General features: G+C 48.2%; 1 protein-coding gene across 1 annotated transcript in view; it reads left to right on the top strand.

The window, feature by feature from the left end:
* The window catches only part of ADAM19 (ADAM metallopeptidase domain 19), a 77,727-nt gene that overhangs the window by 30,456 nt on the left and 29,571 nt on the right, over window positions 1-17,700 (top strand). The window contains exons 4-7 of the mRNA XM_033096319.1: window positions 706-784; window positions 6,917-6,993; window positions 14,727-14,919; window positions 15,584-15,649. Of these exons, the coding sequence (XP_032952210.1) occupies window positions 706-784; window positions 6,917-6,993; window positions 14,727-14,919; window positions 15,584-15,649 (415 nt within the window). The remainder of the gene's footprint in view (window positions 1-705; window positions 785-6,916; window positions 6,994-14,726; window positions 14,920-15,583; window positions 15,650-17,700) is intronic.

Genomic DNA, 17,700 nt, shown 5'->3' with positions numbered 1-17,700 from the left:
CAAGGGGTCTGTGGCAAGACAGAAACCAATGTACAGTTTTAGAAAAGAAAAAAAAAGGACTTTATTGGAAGGATAACACACAGAACTACCAGGTCTCAGGAAATCTGAACCACTGGGTCTCAGAAAGGCCAGGCCAAGGCAGGTCGGGGAATCCATGCAGCGGGAACAAAGAGACAGGTGAACTGTTCCCCTCTGTTCAGTTCTCACAACATTACTCCATTGGCGTAGCTTGGATCATGGACCACCCTTGGCCAGGAGCAGGGAGGACACTTTGACAGTCTCACCAAAACATGCACAGGGGAGAGGTATTCCCTTAAAGAAAAATCGGGGTGCTGATACTAAAAGTTGGTGGATGCAGTGCTGGAAAAATCAATCCAGGTACCCATAAATCCTGAGAAATTTTGAGTATGTGTTTGCACGTGTATGTTCCCAGGACCCAGAAAAAGTTAAGACCACTGCTTTAATTCCATTGACTCCATCGGGTTGTGTCTGAACTCAGCAATGATCCCCAGGAACACAAAATTCATAACCAACTTCCTCCTGGTTTTCTTTTTGTTCCTTAGGCCCTTATGGCCACCCCATTTCTTTAGCACGGAGGTGCTTGGGGGTGGTCCTGCCTGCTTCAGTTAGAATGACCAGCCGCTGTTCCCAGGAGGGTGGAGTCCATCATCTCAGGAGACAAATGTTTGTTCTTATTCTTTGCAGGCAACTTTTTGCTCCAGCCTACACAGAAACCCATTATACTCCAAGTGGTAACCCTCAAACCACCACGCTGAAGTCCGAGGTAAGTCAGCTCAACACATATCTATCAAGCAGATGCCCTACCTGGTCCCACCCCTGGGAAGTGAGTAGATGGCGCTACATGATGGAGATGGGTCCTCACTGAAGGGACTGCTTCTCCTGACCAGAGACCAAGGGAGCCAGCAGGAGAAACCAAGTGTGAATTTGTTGTTTCCTACGTGCACCCTGTCCTAAAATACAAACACTATTTTAGGATAACTACATCTTATTAAAATTGGTATAAATCGTTGTGAAGTGTACATTTTTTTGGCTTTATGTTAATTCATCATAGTAACAACAGTTTAAGTGAAAAAAATGATTTACCAGCAATCCTGTCATCTCACCCAATCAGATGTTTAAATGTTCCTTTTTCGTATGGATGTGTGAGGGTTTGTCATCTGCCTTTTTAATAGGATTTCAGGTTATGAAGGTTTTCTTATTTTGCTGGTATATCCATACTGGGAATTTTCCCCCTCAAAGTTGTTTTTGTGTATGGATGTTTGCACAAAGATTTATCATTTTAAAAATGGTCTTTCGATGGATACATTTTTATTTGCTTCACCACACCTCTCAGGTGGACGTTAAAGATAGTGAATCATATACGTTTCATGGTTTGCTGGCTTTTCCTACCAGGGGACCTGTTAGAATCTGTACGTTCAGAGCAGTGGTTCTCAACCAGGAGTGATTTTGTTTGAAATCATTTCTTTTACTTAAACTTTTTGTTGATATGTGGGTAAGTAACGTGAAGCGCAAAAAATATATATATATACATATATATATATATATATATATACTTCACAATGATTTATACCAGTTTTAATCAGATGCACTTACCTTAAAATATTCTGTTTGTTTGTTTGACCATTTTAGCCAAGAAAGGAGGGGACGCTTGGCCATGTCTGGAGGCAGTTTCAATTGTCATGACTGAGAGGTGGATGCCATTGGTACCTGGTAGGTCCAGGCCAGGGTTGCTGCTAAACATCCTACAATGCACAGGACAGACCCTCCCCACACACAGAAGTAGTCAGCACCAAATGTCACTATTTTGCCCAAGTTAAGAGACAGTTGGGATTGCAGTGACCCTTCTCAGCCTCTGGGTTGTTGAGATGGCCTGAAGGAACAGGGAAGATGGACTCTGGCAGGAGCAGTGATAGTCTTTTGCCTTTGGTGCAGGACATGATGGACTTTTGTGGCATGTAGATGTGAGAGGTGTGGTGTGGGGACAGCAGGATTGGCCCCTCTGCCTCAGTGCTCCTCCAGCAGCTTCCCATGGAACCTGAGATTCCCACACAGCCCATTATTTAAAGTATCCCTGCCAGAGTGTGAGAATGTCTAGAAGACAACGACAGCCATGATCAGTCATTACCAACTCAGATTACTTTATCAAATTTCTCTGGAATGAGGAAAGGGACACAGGACAGTTAAGTTTTGATAAGCCTAAGAGGTCTAGAGTAACTAGATAGCTGAGGGGCTCTGTTGCATCACTGAATGTGAAGATCAATGTTACCTGCTTCACCAAGACCTACCTGGATGGGGAAGGAGTTAGCAGTGTGGCCCGTGCCCACAGCAGGCAGCTTGGCTGGGTCTTTTCCTCTCTGGGGAAGCTGTCCAGCTGTGGTATGTCCACATGTCTTCTTCAATGCCCCTTGGGGAAACTTGTCCTTCTGAGACTTCTGTTCCCTGCCTCAAGGAGGCTGGGAGGGGACCGGCATGCCTTGAAAGCCCTAGCCATGAGGACCTCACAAAGCACCCTCTGAGTCTGACTCCCCCATTTGTATACCCACAGCTCAAGAATGGGTCTCAGTACACAAGTTTGCCATGAGCTCATGCTTCCTGCTATGAAAGCCCCCTCCGGCCGAGAAGCTCACAAGGAATGTAATGACTTCATGGCTTCCTTTACTTGCTCTTTGTGCTCTCAGAATTAAGCAGAGATGATGTAGGGTCCTTTCAGAAACAGACGAATGGGAGAGAACCTCCCCTCACTCCCAGAATGCCCCTCCTTCCTAAAGGTCTTTTTGACTGAAGCACATCCCAGTGGAAGAATGGAACAACTCATTGTTTTCTCACATCCCCTGCTAAAGAAGAGCAAAGCCCCCACCCAGCCCCATGGGGCTCCCCTCAGCTTTCTTATTTGGTAGCTGAAGACTCAGAGAGAAATGGGAGCGGCAGGGGGCTTGACCCAGATGTTGAGGACTACACTCTACTACCAAACTTGGCCTGGGGCAGCGGGAGTGCGGGGAATCTTATCAGACTCAGCAGACCCAGCCTGCAGCCTACAGCCCTAATCTAGGTCTTGTCACTGGGGGAATGGGCCTGTGACTGTGGTCCAGGAGAGTTACAGAGTTTGGGGTCTGAAGCCAGGGTTTTAGTCTTGGCTTGAAGTAGCTATGTGACCTGGAACAACCCTTTTGGCTACACTAGTGTTAAATTTCTTCCTCTGAAAATTGGATATGCTAAGATCTGACTCTCGGGGCTATGGAAGGGTAAGATGAATCACTGATTTTATGGGAATTTATAAACATCTCTTCCAACGCCACATTGTACAGATGAAGACATTGAGAGAAGAGAAAAAGTAATGTGCTTAAGTTCAGATAACCAGCAAGTGGCAAGGCATAGACTAGAATTCAAGTCTCCATTGGTGGTAAAGACAATAGAATTTTGACAAATTAATTCCTAGAACTTGGCTGGGTGGGTCTGCTTTTGCTGGGAGAGGCAGAGCATGGAGTCTGAAGTCAGGCCACTGGGATTTGAAGCTTCACTTTGCTACGTGGCCTTGTGAATGACAAAACCTCTCCACCCTTTAGTTTCCCTTTTTTAAAAATGGGAATAATAATATCTATCTCATAAGGCTGTGGTCAGAATTAAAGGGGAAAAAAAATCATTATAAGTTGTTTATCCAGTAGTAAGAGCTGGATATGTGTTAGCTTCTACTGTTAATAACACTGAATGGCAGGTATTATGATCACATGCGATGATGCGTGTGAAAGCCCTTTGTAAATTTAAGGCATGTTACAAAAGTCAGTTGTGATGCTATTTCAGAGGGCACCCAGGCAGGGTGCACTGTTAGCATCAAAGACGGGAAGAGGTACAAGGACTCCTCATGCCCATACCTGTGAGACAGATTGGTTAGCATGTTTCCAGGTAGACAGAGGTGTCCCTGGTGGAATAAACAAAAAAGCAGCCATATCCTGAAACTCCAGGTCCTGGAATGTCTCCTTCACTCCAGGACAGGGACATGAGAATATGCCTTAAGGTTAATAGATAATCTCAAATCCCTTCTGGCCGGACAAAGGAGCAGAGCTGATAGATAGAAATGGGTTAGTTGTTAATCCCTTCAGGATGGGCAAACAGGACAACCCTGAGAGATGAATTCCATTAGAAGGCTCCAGCCCCCTTCTCCAAGCAGGCAGGGGAAAGTATAAAAGTAAAAGCCTTTTGCCTTAGCCAGTGGGCACCCCCATTCGGGACCCTCTCCTGCTCGGGAGCTGTAACCTCTTCTCCTGCCTCTAATAAACTATCTTCCTTTACAACTCCTTACCTCTCCCTGGTCTGTGTGTCCGTGCTTCAGCTTCACGAGACATGATCCCAGCCCACACCCTGAAACTGCCAGCAGACCCTACATCATTTACATCACCTGGGTCTGAATTCTCTTTATCTGTGGAGGTACCCGGACTTTCACGACTGTAGCTGACCCACATTTCTGAACTTCTTGATGCTCAGTCATTCCAATATCTATGAGCCCCATTTACCCCACACAGACCTGCCCCCCTCTTCCACTGTGAATGATCCTGGGTCGTGGAGTAGCATGGCCCCGTCCTAAGGATCAGGTTCAAACCGTGAGTGCTTGATGATGTGCCTGCAGGTCCCAGAGCCTGGGAGTAGGTGGAGAAGCCATGTGACAGGCTGGCATTGAAAGCAGATGGAATCCTGGCTAGAGGAGGGTCGTGCCCGCCTCCCTTCTTTCACACGTGCTGCTGGATGTCCCTGGCACTGCGGCTTTCCTTTGTGCTCCCCTGGAGGCCGGGTCTGACTTGTTTCAAGTCCAGGAGAGTTTGATGCAAACAAAGAGAGGGGCTGGTGCCTGGCCCTCCTTCCGACTGCCTGCGCGTCCGTGGGCGGAGGAGCCCACTGCTGGCCGGAGGATGATCACTGGTCCAGAGACCCTAAGTTGCGTGCCAGCCTGGCCTGTGTACTGTGGTCAGGCTGCATGGCTCAGCTGGGCAGCATGTAGAGCTGGGGCCGGGGAAGGCCGAGGATTCAGTCCCCTGGTGAGCCTCCAGGTCCCTCCAGGCCACACCCCGCCTTTGACAAAGGAGAGCTTAATGCTGATGGTATGATCACTAATGTTCGTCGCTGGCTGCTGCGGGCCAGGTGCCCTGGACTGGCTTCTTGATCCGCTGTTCTCACAACCCTCCCTGAGGCAGAGGCTGAAAGCGCTGATGGTCAGAGAGGTGGTGGAACTGTTTACGTGGCTGTAGGTGTGGGAGCTTGCCTTTCAATCCGGCCTGGCCATGCCAACATGCTTGAACTTAATTTAATTATTAGGCTATACTTGTGCTAGAGCTGGGCAGGAGGTGGAGCCAGACAATATAGACGAGTGGGTTAGCTGTCTCCAAGGTCACATTCCTGCCTTCTGGGGACCAAGGAACGTCTATAAGCAAGTATGGTCCTGCTGATGGATCACTCGGACTGTTACATAGGCGAATGCCAGAGAGTTCTGACTGGCCCTGCTCGGGCTCAGGCTGTTGGGAGGGATAAGATCTTTTTAGAACTGGCTCTGCCCTACGGGTTTCACCGTCTCTCTCTTCTGACCAGCTTGTTTCTCTTGATCATTTGGGAAGGAGCTTGTCGGAATGTGCCCTTTGTTATCACCCCTTGCTGTGCCCGGGACAGTTCTGGTTTGTGCCCGTTGGTCTGGTTTCACACGTTAGCACTCTCAGCAGTGTCCTGGTTTGCCTTCTAAATGCTCTGGTTACCCTGCTTATAAAACGCTCTGCTGGCACTTCCGACCTTCATTTCAAGCCACGCTTCACAGCTCGTAATGATATCTTTGCATGGCGTTTTAACTCAGATTGGCTCTCCCCAGACCACACATCCCGCGAAAGCTGGAGCTATGTCTGTGTGCTCATTGTGTCTGTGTTGTGTCTCGGGGGCCTAGCCCAGGGCCTGGTACACAGCGGGCTCCACAGCTGTTTGTAGTCACAGAGGAATCCAGCCGGGCTGGGTAGACCAGATGGCCCTATGACACACTGACTGGAGAACAGCGTCAGACCTCTGGGTGGCCGTGGATGTAGGTGCCAAATTCAGTCTGATCCAGGCACTCAGGCATTCCAGGGAGGTGCGGAAGAGCTGGGGGGCTATCTTCTCCCTAGGGCTGCAGTAACCGTGAACCATGAGCTCGCAGGTTTAAAACAACAGAAATGTATTCTCTTACAGTTTGGGAGGCTAGAAGTCCAAAGTCAAGGTGTTGCCTGGGTCAGGCTCTCTCTGTAGTCTTTAGGGAACAATCCTTCTTTGCCTCTTTCTAGCTTCTGATAGCCCCTGGCCATCCTTGGTGCTCCTTGGCATATAGCTTCGTCACTCTACTCTCCGCCTCTCTTACCACATGTCTTTCTCCTGTGTGTGTGTGTCTGTCTGTGTTCTCTCTTCTTCGAAGGACATCAGTCCAGTATGACTTCATCTTAATGACATTTGCAAAGACCCTATTCCTAATGAGATCACATTCTGAGGTTCTGGGTAGACATGAATTTGGGGGGACATTATTTCACCCTGTATGGGATCACAGAGATGATTCTAGTGGGGAGACAGGCTCTTCAGGAGCCGGTGTTTCCTGGGTCACATCCTGTCATGCAAAGAGCTCTGAACCACCTCTGAAATCCTCATTCTCCAACTAGCAGGGGACCTTTGACAAATGTTTTTGCTCTTCAGCTTCTTCATCTCTTCAGTGGGGGTGATGATACCTGCTCTGTCCCACCTCCCCGGACCCTGTGAGGATCAAATAAAATGGAGGCTTGGAAAGCACTTTGCAGGTTGTAAGGTTAGGCTAGAAATATAACTATTCATGACCTTCATGAGACATTAACGTTGCGATGCTTCTCCGTGTTCTTTGGCCTGACCACCCCTCTTTCCTTGCTAGGATCACTGCTTTTACCACGGGACAGTGAGGAACGCAGAACAGTCCAGTGTCACGCTCAGCACTTGCCGGGGAATGAGGTAAGAGGCCCTGACAGTTCTTGGTGGCACTTGGCCCTCTCCCCAGGAATGGAGTTTCAGGACAAGCAGGGCTGGCCTTAGGCAAGGACCTTGAGAAGCTGTCCGTTGAGAGTCCACGCAAGCCAGCTCCGAGAAAGGCTGAGCTTGGGAGGGACAAGGGAAATCCTAGAAAATCCACAAACCCACTGGGCTTGAATTTCCTCTTTCCTGAGGAACTTGAGGTTTTCGTGTTAGTGAGGTACGGTAAAGCCAATAGAGCAGGAGACAACTGCCATCGAAGAGCCGGTTCATTGTACTCAAGGTCCCAAGAGGAGGGGTCACCCCATGCTGGGGACAGGAACATGCAGGAAGCACAGGGGCCATTTAGGAGGCAGAGGGAGAAGAGGAAATGTGGCAAGAATCTTTATTGTGGTTTCTGCAGGAAGGAACAAGCGAAGCTTAGGATTGGTTTGTTGAATAATTTTAGTGGATTCTGGGGCACAGCAGCTGTCCCTAGTTGTCTGGTATCCAGCCTGGGGTGAGCTGGGCAGAGGGATAGTGGCCCAGAGGGTGAAAGCCACATTTGAAAGGCATGCCTCTTGCAAGTTGTTTACTGTCTCTAGGAATTCGCTAATCCTCAGAGGGGCGAGGCCCCAGATGTCAAAGCATCAGAATAGAGAAAATGAAAGATACGAAATTGATAAATTTGAGCATTTATTCCCACTTCTCCTTTGCTCTTTTCTGGTAGAAGTGTTTGGGCAGTGAAAAAGGAAATGGGCAGCTAGTGGAAAAAGAGGGTGGGAAGATAAAGGAGAAGCAAGGATAATTCTGAAGACAGAAAATGAACTGAAAAATTCCAACCGAGTGACACGTTGGAAAGAGAGTGACCCTTCATTCTCTGAGCCAGACTACCTGCGTTTGAGCCAGTAGCAGTTTACCAGCTGGTGACGTTGGGCCTCAATGGTCTGTCTCATTCATAAAATGTGGAGATGAGGAACGTATCCCGAGTGTCGTGAGGATTGGACCTGTTCATAGATATCTAACGTGTAGAGCTGGCGGGCACATAGGAGCACTTAGTCACCTAGACACTTGGTTCCCAGGTGTGGGCCACAGAGGGTGGCATCACCTGGGAGCTGGTTCAAAATGTATCTCTGGTCCCACCCAGACCTACTGAATCAAGTCTGCATTTTACCAAGATCCCCAGGTGATTTGTGTACCCATCACAGTTAGTACCTGAGAATATGTGATCCTTGCGAACGAGAATTATATTTCAAATATCTGTTTCTCTCCTCCAGCCTACCCAAGTGCTTTGTATGTAGTAGGATGTATACATGTATGTTGAAGTAACAAATACCATTTATTTAGATTCTTCCCGTCCTCCCCTCCTTTTGGAAAAGAAATGATGATCTGAAAAATGTGTATTTTAATTGCTTATACCAGTTGCCTGAGTTTTCATGTGGTCCCTATACCCAGTGTGGTGGTAAACTGGCTCTATGAAGATAAAGGGGGAAAGAAGCCCTGACTTGTAACATCTACCGATATGCTGGTAAAAATACTCCCACCGTGACCAACGTAAAGCTGTCAGCATGATGTTACTGAAGGCAGACTCAGGAGACATGCACACACTGGCTCTCATGAGCCAGCAGGAGGGATTGCCACTGTGTACCCTTCCTCTCCGTTGACTGATTCATTTCACGCTTGTTTCTTTCATTCAGCAAATTACTTTTGGGTGCCTACTTTATGCCCATACCCTGCACAGGTGGAGGAAAGACAGGCATTGAAAAGTACTTTTCTGAGCCCTCAGTTTCCTCATCTGTAAAATGGGCATGGGTGATAGGCATGCTAGAGAATGTGATGTACTGTGTGAATCCTGCAGCACTCTACAGGCATACGGGATTATTATCATCTCATACCATCTAATCACAGTGAAACCGTGCTCAGACTTACCCAGGATCACATGCAAATACACGACCCTTTGCGCTGCAGATCCCATGTGTTTGTTTATAAATTGGGCCATGTCCCTTCTGTCCACTTTGTGGTGAGTCACCGGAGGGAATTAGGCAGGAAGCAAGCTTGGCTGGGAGGCCATCACAGTGGCCCCAGATCCCCTGCTTAAGTGACCTGATTGAGCCAAGCCAACTGGACTCCCGGTAGTGTTTACAGGCCCAGCCACCACCACCTGCAGTCTGCAAGTAAACAAAGGTCTTTCCCAAGAAGGAGGAAGGGGAACATGCAGGTGTGACTTGCTTCTCTCTGGCCTCTTCCTCTGTCCCCTTGGGCTGAAGCAGTGGGAACTTGGCCTGGCCTCTTGTAAATCATTCCCGCAGCTGTGCTGACAGGGGGAAACCGGGTGAGCCATCCATATGTTTCTGTTTTTCATGCTTCCCTCTGGTGGGGTCCACCCGCCTTAGTTTCCCAGCCGCCTCACTATGCACCTTACGAAACCAAGGGTGTCTGTGGGCCCAGCTGATTTAAGAGCTGGAGACTCCTGCCAGATGGCTCCATTCAGACTCTGGAGAAGGAGCAGCTGCAGCAGCAGCCTCCAAATGCTCAAGTCTCGCCAGGCTCATAAAGCCATGCTGCAATGGAAAAAATCTCCTTAGTGACTGTGCTTCTCTCCTGGAAACGTGAGGATGTGATTGGAGAAAATAGGTAGGAGTTGTACCAAGTGGGCTTTGCAGGTTAATGACACAAATACAGAGGAATTCAGCTGAGTTTCTAGATGGTTGCTGGGCCCCCTCTTCTCTCCAAAGCAACCCTTCAGGCTACTTTAGTGAAGAAGTAATACATGATCATAATAAAAAAAATCTTCAAATAATCCAAGAATGTACAATGAAAAATAGGTCTCTTTCTCACCCCAAAATTCCAGAATCCCCCTTTCCTGGAGGCAGCCGTTGTTAGCAGTCCCTTTAGGAATACGCCTTGCCAAAAAGAACATAGATGTGTAATGCAGTGCTTTGTAATCTTATCTGGGCCACTGACCCCTTTGAAAATTGTGTGGCAGCTAAGGATATTTATAAACTACACCAATAAAAAGATGTTGCACACCATTTCGTTAGAGATTTCGGATGTCCATATCTGCCAAGGGATTCATCCTTTAAATGTCTACGCAACTGCTTGCATTCGCAAATGCATTGCAAACTAACACAAAATTGAAATGTAAGGAGCGATGGTTATTTGTGAAGAAATCTAAGGCAGCACTGGGCTGACATGCCCTTGATGAACTATGGGATCTGGGAGACTCTGTGTGTGTGTGTGTGTGTGTGTGTGTGTGTGTGTGTGTGTGTGACTAGCTCACTGTCTATCAGCAGACGAGATACTGATTGCAGTAAAAACATTTTTTTTTAAACCTGATTGGTCAGTTTATTTTTAAAGAAAATGCTTATTAAAAATGATCATTACATGGGGGCAGCCGGTTAGCTCAGTTGGTTAGAGTGCGGTGCTCTTAACAACAAAGTTGCCGGTTTAAACCCCACATGGGCCACTGTGAGCTGCACCCTCCTTAACTGAGTTGAAACAACTACTTGACTTGGAGCTGATGGGTCCTGGAAAAACACACTTAAATAAATAAAAGTTTGGTTTTTTTTTTTAAATGATCATTACATAGTGAATTGTATGTTAAACTTTCAAATAGTACAGGCGTATAAAATTAAAGAAGTGAAAGTTCTTTATCCTGTCCCTCCCTTTCAACCAATCCCATCCCCCATCTGTAATCACTGTTGGGGGATACATCACTGACACACATAATTGTGTGTATGTATGGTTTTTAAAATCTAAATGATGGTACCCTATACATACCATTCTGTAAAATTTTTTTACAGTTTAACGTTATGTCTTCGGCACACAGAGCTCTATCTCATTCTTTGAATGGCTGCACAGTTTCTTAGGTACTAATGTCTGGGAAGTTGAATTACGTAGAAAGTCTGTCAAAGATACACAATAGATCGTCTGTAGGTCTATTTGATGCATCACTCTTGTAACAGCTCTGTCCTCAAAACTCGGGGGCCTGTACTCACTGTGGTTACACCTCACTGGGTTCCCTGGACTCAGATTCTCTGAGAGAGAGAATATGAGACTGGGAATGAATGCAAGAGTATGTGTGTGAACGTGTGCTTGATGGCCTGGGAGGAGCTCAAAATGTAGAGTCCAGGGACCTGAGTTTGAGATCTAGCTCCACACCTCCTGGCTGTGTGATCTCTGAGCTTGTCTCTCCCCATTTCATTTTCTCCTTGTCTTTGCCTTGGGGGGCTGGTGCCTCCCATTGGGCTTTACTCAGTTCTATAGATGGTGCCCATGGGGCAGGAAGCTGTTGAGTCCTGGGAGGGAGTGTGAGGAGTGGGGTCAGGGCCCCACCTAATCTGCCCCCAGCTCTGGCAGTAACTCACTAGGTGACCTTGGTTGGGAAAGTTCCTTTTTCCCAGGGCTTTGGTTCCTGTTATGTGAAAAAGGAGAGTAGACCAGACCACCAAAAAGGAACTTTCAGTTTCTGGGCTGCAGAGAGAGTGGGCAGAGGCTCAGGGAGCTGGCCCCAGGGACAGGAGGCGGCTCACATACATACATGTAGCCAGTGCACACCTGCCTGCCCCTTTGCCAAGGAGTGATGTGGCCCTTTGCCCTTTGACTACTGGCCTTCTTTCTGCAGGAAAGATGATGCATGCTATCTTTCCATCTGGCACAGAGTAGGTCCTCATAGGACAGTGCCATTAAGTGATGACAGGTGTAGATTCTGGAGTCAGACAATTCCTGGTTCAAAACCCGACAAGCTGTTTTAATTCTCCAGCATCCGTGTTCTCACCTGTAACGTGAGAACAACAGCAGTGACATCATTGGTGGATTTGCATTAGGTGATGAGCGCACCCTCTTTGAGAGCAGGGACCTTTATTTTTTCATCATGCTGCGTTCCCAGCATGTCTAGAAACAGTTCCTGGCACATAGTCGGTTCTCGATACTTTCGTGTTGAAGGGCTACAGAATAAAAGGCTTTGTACCCTGCCTGATGTGTAATATATGCTCCATGAGTGCTGTTCTTTTTAAGTGTTAGTTTGTTAGTAAACACTGCCTATGACTTCCGTCAATGATTGTAGCAACCCTGTGGATGGGCAGCATTCCTGAGTGACTTACCATAAAGCCAGTAGGCAGCAGAGCCAGAAGTCGAATCCAGGTGTGTCTCACCCCCAAGTCCGTATTCTCCATCTGTGCCTTGTGTTCCTCTCCCAGATGGAGCACCACCTGTATGCCTTCTTTCCTCCCTTTGGTGCTGCCTTTGAAGTTCCCTATAGCTCCTTCTCACTTGCATGCACATTGGGGTTAGGGGGTGGAGAAAAGAGGGGTAGCAGGCTGTTTACCTCTGAGGGCAGCTCTGAATGTAGGGATGTAGGCTGTGTCCCCTTGGGTGTAGCTCTGAATGGACAAATTCCCAGGCAGCAGTCTTGCCTAGTTCCTCGAAGCATGCTTGTGGATGAGCCCTGCAGTCATTCAGGGGTTAAAGCCGAATCGCCCGCTGCCTGCCTGGCCTGCACCGCTGGGTTCCTCTGTACAATTTCATTTGTATCAAGCTGTTAAAGATGAGGAATAGGATGGGGAACTGGAGAATAGCGTGTGAAGTCCCGGCCACCCAGCCTCCTGGGCCCCCCCTCCCAAGGCCCTGGCGAAGCTCTGCCAGTACTTATATTTAGCAAATTAGATCAACTGAGGCTGCTAGAAGGATAAACAACTGGTGGGTGTTCAGGGGAAGACAGCTAGCAGGACTTGGGGGTGGTGACGGGGGAGGGCCCCAGGAACTAGATTCTCAGAAATCCCCCAACTGTCAAAGCTGGGGTTCACTGTAAAGTGCGGGGGCTCGTGCCACTCTCTCCTCCATCCCCAAGCAGTCTGGGAGGATTGCAACTGTGACACAGGGTGGGTTACCAGGGGCTACAGTAGGGGGAGGGGAGCGGCCACAGAATCCTATTGCAGGGAAGACCTTCCGTGTCCTTTGAGCCTGTGTTTCTCAAAACATCATTTGCCCACTCCCTGAAACAGAGCTGCCTGGGGCTTTGTGAAAAGGGGGGCTCCTGCTGCAGAGCCTGGGCTCTAGGCTCCAGTCCCTGAGTGTAGCTGTGCAGGGAATTATTGTGTTACCTGTTGACAGTGCCGATGCCCAGGCCTATAGAATCCGAGACTCCTACATCTGTGTTTTGAATGCACTCTAGAATATTCTAATAGATAGCTCTGGGACCTCTGATCCTAGAGATCTCTGACCCATAGGGTCGGAACTCACTGATGGAGCAGATAGCACAGAGGTTAAGGGCATGGGGTCCAAAGTCCACCAGACCTTAAATCGTGAGAGTTTGTTATTTAATTTCTTTGGGGCTCAATTTCTCTCATTCATAAAATGGGACCCATGATGGTGCCTTGCAGCACTGATGTGGGAATGAAATCAGAATGGCAGTGTCTTACTTCCCACAGGCCAGTTGGGTCATGACCCGTCACACCTTAGAGGACAGTTGCGGGTGCCTGTCACTTGCAACCATCTGTAAACGGGGGGTAGCTTTCTGACCCTCTCTACAGGGCTGTTGTGACAGAGGCAGTGTGAGGTCACGGTTAAGGTCTGGGGACCCGGAGCCAGACCGCTTAGGTCCTTACTACCTTTGTGACTTTGGGTCAGTGAATTAACGGCGCTGAGCCTTACTTTTCTCATGTGTACAATTAGGGTCCTACTTGTAAGGGTCACAGAGCTGGTGTGAATAGTACAATACTCAGCACCATGCCCGGTCCACAGCAAAGGCTCCGTCATTTATAGCCACCATGATTCTTCTTCTTCGCCATGCGCCACAGCTTGGCATGCTCTCTGTCCTGTTTGGCCCAGAGGCTTATTCAAGTCAGCTACGCTGGAACTTTCCCCGGTCCCCATGTGGAACTTTCCACTCACTGAGTGTTATCTCTACAGCCACAACCTCATGCACACAAAACCATCAGCTGGTTGAGGTCCAGCCCCTTGTGTTTCTAACATTTATAGTCATTGGGAGAAACTGAGGTGACGGGAAGGGCCTTGGTCAGCCGAGATGAGACGATAGTTTGGGACAGGATGCCTGTAGAAGCTCTGCCCTCTGCCCGTTCCTGTCTGGTTTTGGGAGCGGATGTGACCCTTGCTCTTTGCCCCATTTCCACCCCCAACTGTTCAGGGAGCACCTTGGGTGTCGTGCTGAGGGGCTGGTCCAGGATTGCTGTGTCAGCCTGGGCGAGGCAGCCTGGAAGTCGTCAGGCTCCGCGGCACCAGAATGAGGTCAGCCAGGGATGGATTCCAGGAAGGGCTGCTGCTGATCAAAACCTGGCTTTCCTGAAAGCATCACAGGCTCTTCCCAAAGGGCAAAACCTGGACAGGGATCCTGAGGGGCGTGGATCCTGAGGGTGGGGAGTGGAAACCAAGATAGCTGAAGAGAGAGGCCCTTTCCGTTTGGAGTGGCAAAGACTGAATTGGGGATATTTTAGCTTCTGAACTTTCTGGATGCATGACAGCCTTTTTAGATCCTTTGGAGCCTCTCTGTGATAAGCTTTTCAGGCTCCGCAGCACTGAAGTTGTGGACCACATTTCACATACATGTGCATTTCTCTGGAGAGGAAGTCTGAGCTTGCAGCAGGTTCCCACCTGATCAGGGTACATGCCCATGATCAAAACCAACTGTGGCGCTTTGCAGGCGGGGAAACTGAAGCCTGAGGAAGGGACTTCTCAGGACCGTCATCGTTGACCAGAGATTCTATTTCTCCTATTAACAGAGGACTGATTGTGGTGACCAGTAACCTCAGCTACATCATCGAGCCCCTCCCTGACAGCGAGGGCCACCACCTTATTTACAGATCTGGACATCTCAAGCTGCCCCCCGGGAATTGTGGGTTCAAGCACTCCACACCCACTGCCAGGGACTGGGTCCTTCAGTTTACTAACCAGACCAAGAAACGACCTCGCCGGGTGAGTTTCTCGATGCAGGAATCAACCTGGGGATAGGCTTGTCCCATCTGAGGCCCCTTACTTTGGATCCAGGAGTAATTCTGAGTTAAAGGGAGATGGCTAAGAAGGAGGAAATAGCTTTTTAATTTCATTCTAAGTCATTGTCGAGTGTGAGATCCGCTTGTATTCGATAGAATAACTGCTTTGAGGAGCACACTACCATATTTAAAATACTCAGAGATGCTAGTTTCAGAAACTTCAAAATGGGAGGAAGAAAACATATGCCCCCCCAAGTTCCCCAAAACATAGCCACTTACCCATGTGCACAAAATGCTTGTATTTGTTTATACCGAAAATAAAGGTTGGAATGTTTTGGGGAACTTGATCATCAACATGTTCCCTCACAGTACGTTGGCCTCTGTTCTGCCTGTGCTGGTCACCCACCCAGCTCATCTGTGAGAATAAAGGACAGGATCCAATGTGCAGAGCAGCCTCTGCTGATAACCAAGATGGCAGAGTGTAGTGAGGGGGACGGCCACCGCAGCCGAGCCTGCCTCCAGGGCCCACATACAAAATGGGAAAGGAGGCCCCCTGCTTAGTAACTAGCACCATTTCTAGCAGGTTTTTGAAATGAGGCCAAGTCCACCATTTCTCCAGCTCTGACCTACACGTGTCTCTTTCTTAGATGAAAAGGGAAGATTTACACGCCATGAAGTATGTGGAGCTTTACCTCGTAGCTGACTATGCAGAGGTAAGGGGCAGGCTTGGGGCTTAGCAGAAACACTGCTCTCCTGACAGCTTCCTCTCCAGACTTTGAACTGCTCTGGGGAGATGCAGAAGCATTCATCGTTCCCTGGTTTGTCCTGTGATTTCTACCTTAAATCTGACCAAGGGCTCGTTTTTGCTATTTTAATCATAGTTGGGAAAACAACAAAAAGAAAGGAAAAGCCTCTTCTAGCTTGATACATTAATCAGATAGAAAATCAGTACAATTCATGGTATTTGGAGTAACATTTCTTAGTCCAGCTCTGAAGACCTTTAGGTTTTGCTGCTTATTCTTAGGGAGTCCATGAATTCTCTATAGAAATTTTAAAAACTTTTTTTTTTTGTTGCAAAGATAATACATGTATTCTCAATCATCTGATTAAGTACAATTTTCTTACCCATGTATGGGTGCATTTTTATACTCATGTTGTTGCCAAATGAGAACCTAAAGCCATGGTTCCCAAAACATGGTCTCTCGACCAGCAGCGTTAGCAGCACCCGGGAACTTGTGAAAATGCAGATTCTTAGGCTGTACCCCAGACCTGCTGAATCCTAAACCGTGGCTGGAGTCCAGCAATCCACATATTAACAAGCCCTCTCGGTGATTCTAATACACAGGCAAGTTGGAGAACGACTGACCTAAAGGAAGAGCTGTTTGGTCTTTAATTCCTTATTCCTCAAATTGGACAAGTTCTTTCAGACCTGGGCTTCTAAGACTTGATGCACACTCACCTCTCTCACTCTTTCCTGTCATTTCTTCATCAACGATTTCTGGATTCTCTGTGATGTACCAAACACAGTGCTTGGCCCCAGGAGATACAGACAGACCCACCCCTGGCATCACAGAGTTTACAGTGGCAGCACAGAAGCTCTGGTTCATTACAGAGGTTTAGAGTGCAGATAATGAGGGATCCAACATACTTGTGGAAAATGGGGAAAGCGTCTCTGACACAGTGATGTTGAACTGACACCTGAAGAATGGATTCAGGCCCCAGAGCCCTTATTTGCCTAAATCAGCCATATTTTACCTCCAGTTCTCACTTTCTGCAGTGACTCAACCTCGTAACTAAGCACATGTTCTGGGCATGGAAAGTTAGGACGAGCTGAGCACCCGCCTGGGTTCCCCTTAGGAGAGAACTCACTGCTTCGGCCTCTCTCATACCCCATCCAAGTACTTTAGTTACCAGCTCCCCCAAAAGCCTCCTTCTAAGGCCGCTCTATCTAGTCCATAGCCCCAAAGCACAGATCCTGGAGACAGTGTGCATAGCGGAAAGAACACTAGACTTCAGGCTGGAAGAGCTGCCTTCGAGCTGTCGTGGCAGGAGGCCCTTGAACTGTCTTCAAGGACAAGGAGTTAACAGGACAGAGGTGGAGGTGAAGGGCATTCCAGGTTGAGGGAACGTTGTATTCTGTTTTGAGAAGAGTTTTGTTTTTTAATTGATGTCAATATTGGTTTTTCCAGCAGCCTTTCTTTTTTCTTTTTTTCTTGTGTTTTCCTTTCCAAAGACTGGTGTGTGGGGGTAGGATGGGGGAGCTGTGTGGGGAGCAAAATCCAAAGCTGATTTAAAACCCAAGGCTCCCCAGTCCTGGGAGGAGGTAACTGACGCTGGCCCCTAGGGGGAGAGTTGCTGCAAGAAAGCTGACATGTTTCCATTTAAGCTTCACGTCTACGATCATCTAATACAGTGGTCTTGAACCATTTTTTTCCCCAGCCACAGAATCCTTTGTTCAGATGAAAGCTTCTGGGACCCCGAGAGTTAAACATAGAAACACAGCTGCTCTAATATAAAGGTGGGGTGACCCTCTCCTTTGGCCCTGCATTCTCTCCAGTGGAATCTTGGTGCAGGGTTTTAAAACCCCCTGGAGGCAGGGTAGGGGTTTGGCATCTTCAGTCTCCTGACCTTCAGGGTCACAGCAAACCGTCATGAGGAAATCTCTGCCCAAGATGCCCCCAGGACCGAGCTGTTGCCTACGGCCACCTTCCTGTTTCAGAGGAGAGCCCTTCAGCAGCAACCCAGCAGGCATTTCCACCCGGCA

The sequence above is a fragment of the Rhinolophus ferrumequinum genome, chromosome 24, assembly GCF_004115265.2.
Source record: "Rhinolophus ferrumequinum isolate MPI-CBG mRhiFer1 chromosome 24, mRhiFer1_v1.p, whole genome shotgun sequence".
NCBI classification, from domain to species: domain Eukaryota; kingdom Metazoa; phylum Chordata; class Mammalia; order Chiroptera; family Rhinolophidae; genus Rhinolophus; species Rhinolophus ferrumequinum.
The sequence above is the reverse complement of the archived record's forward strand: the minus strand, read 5'-3'. Positions and strand labels throughout refer to the sequence as shown.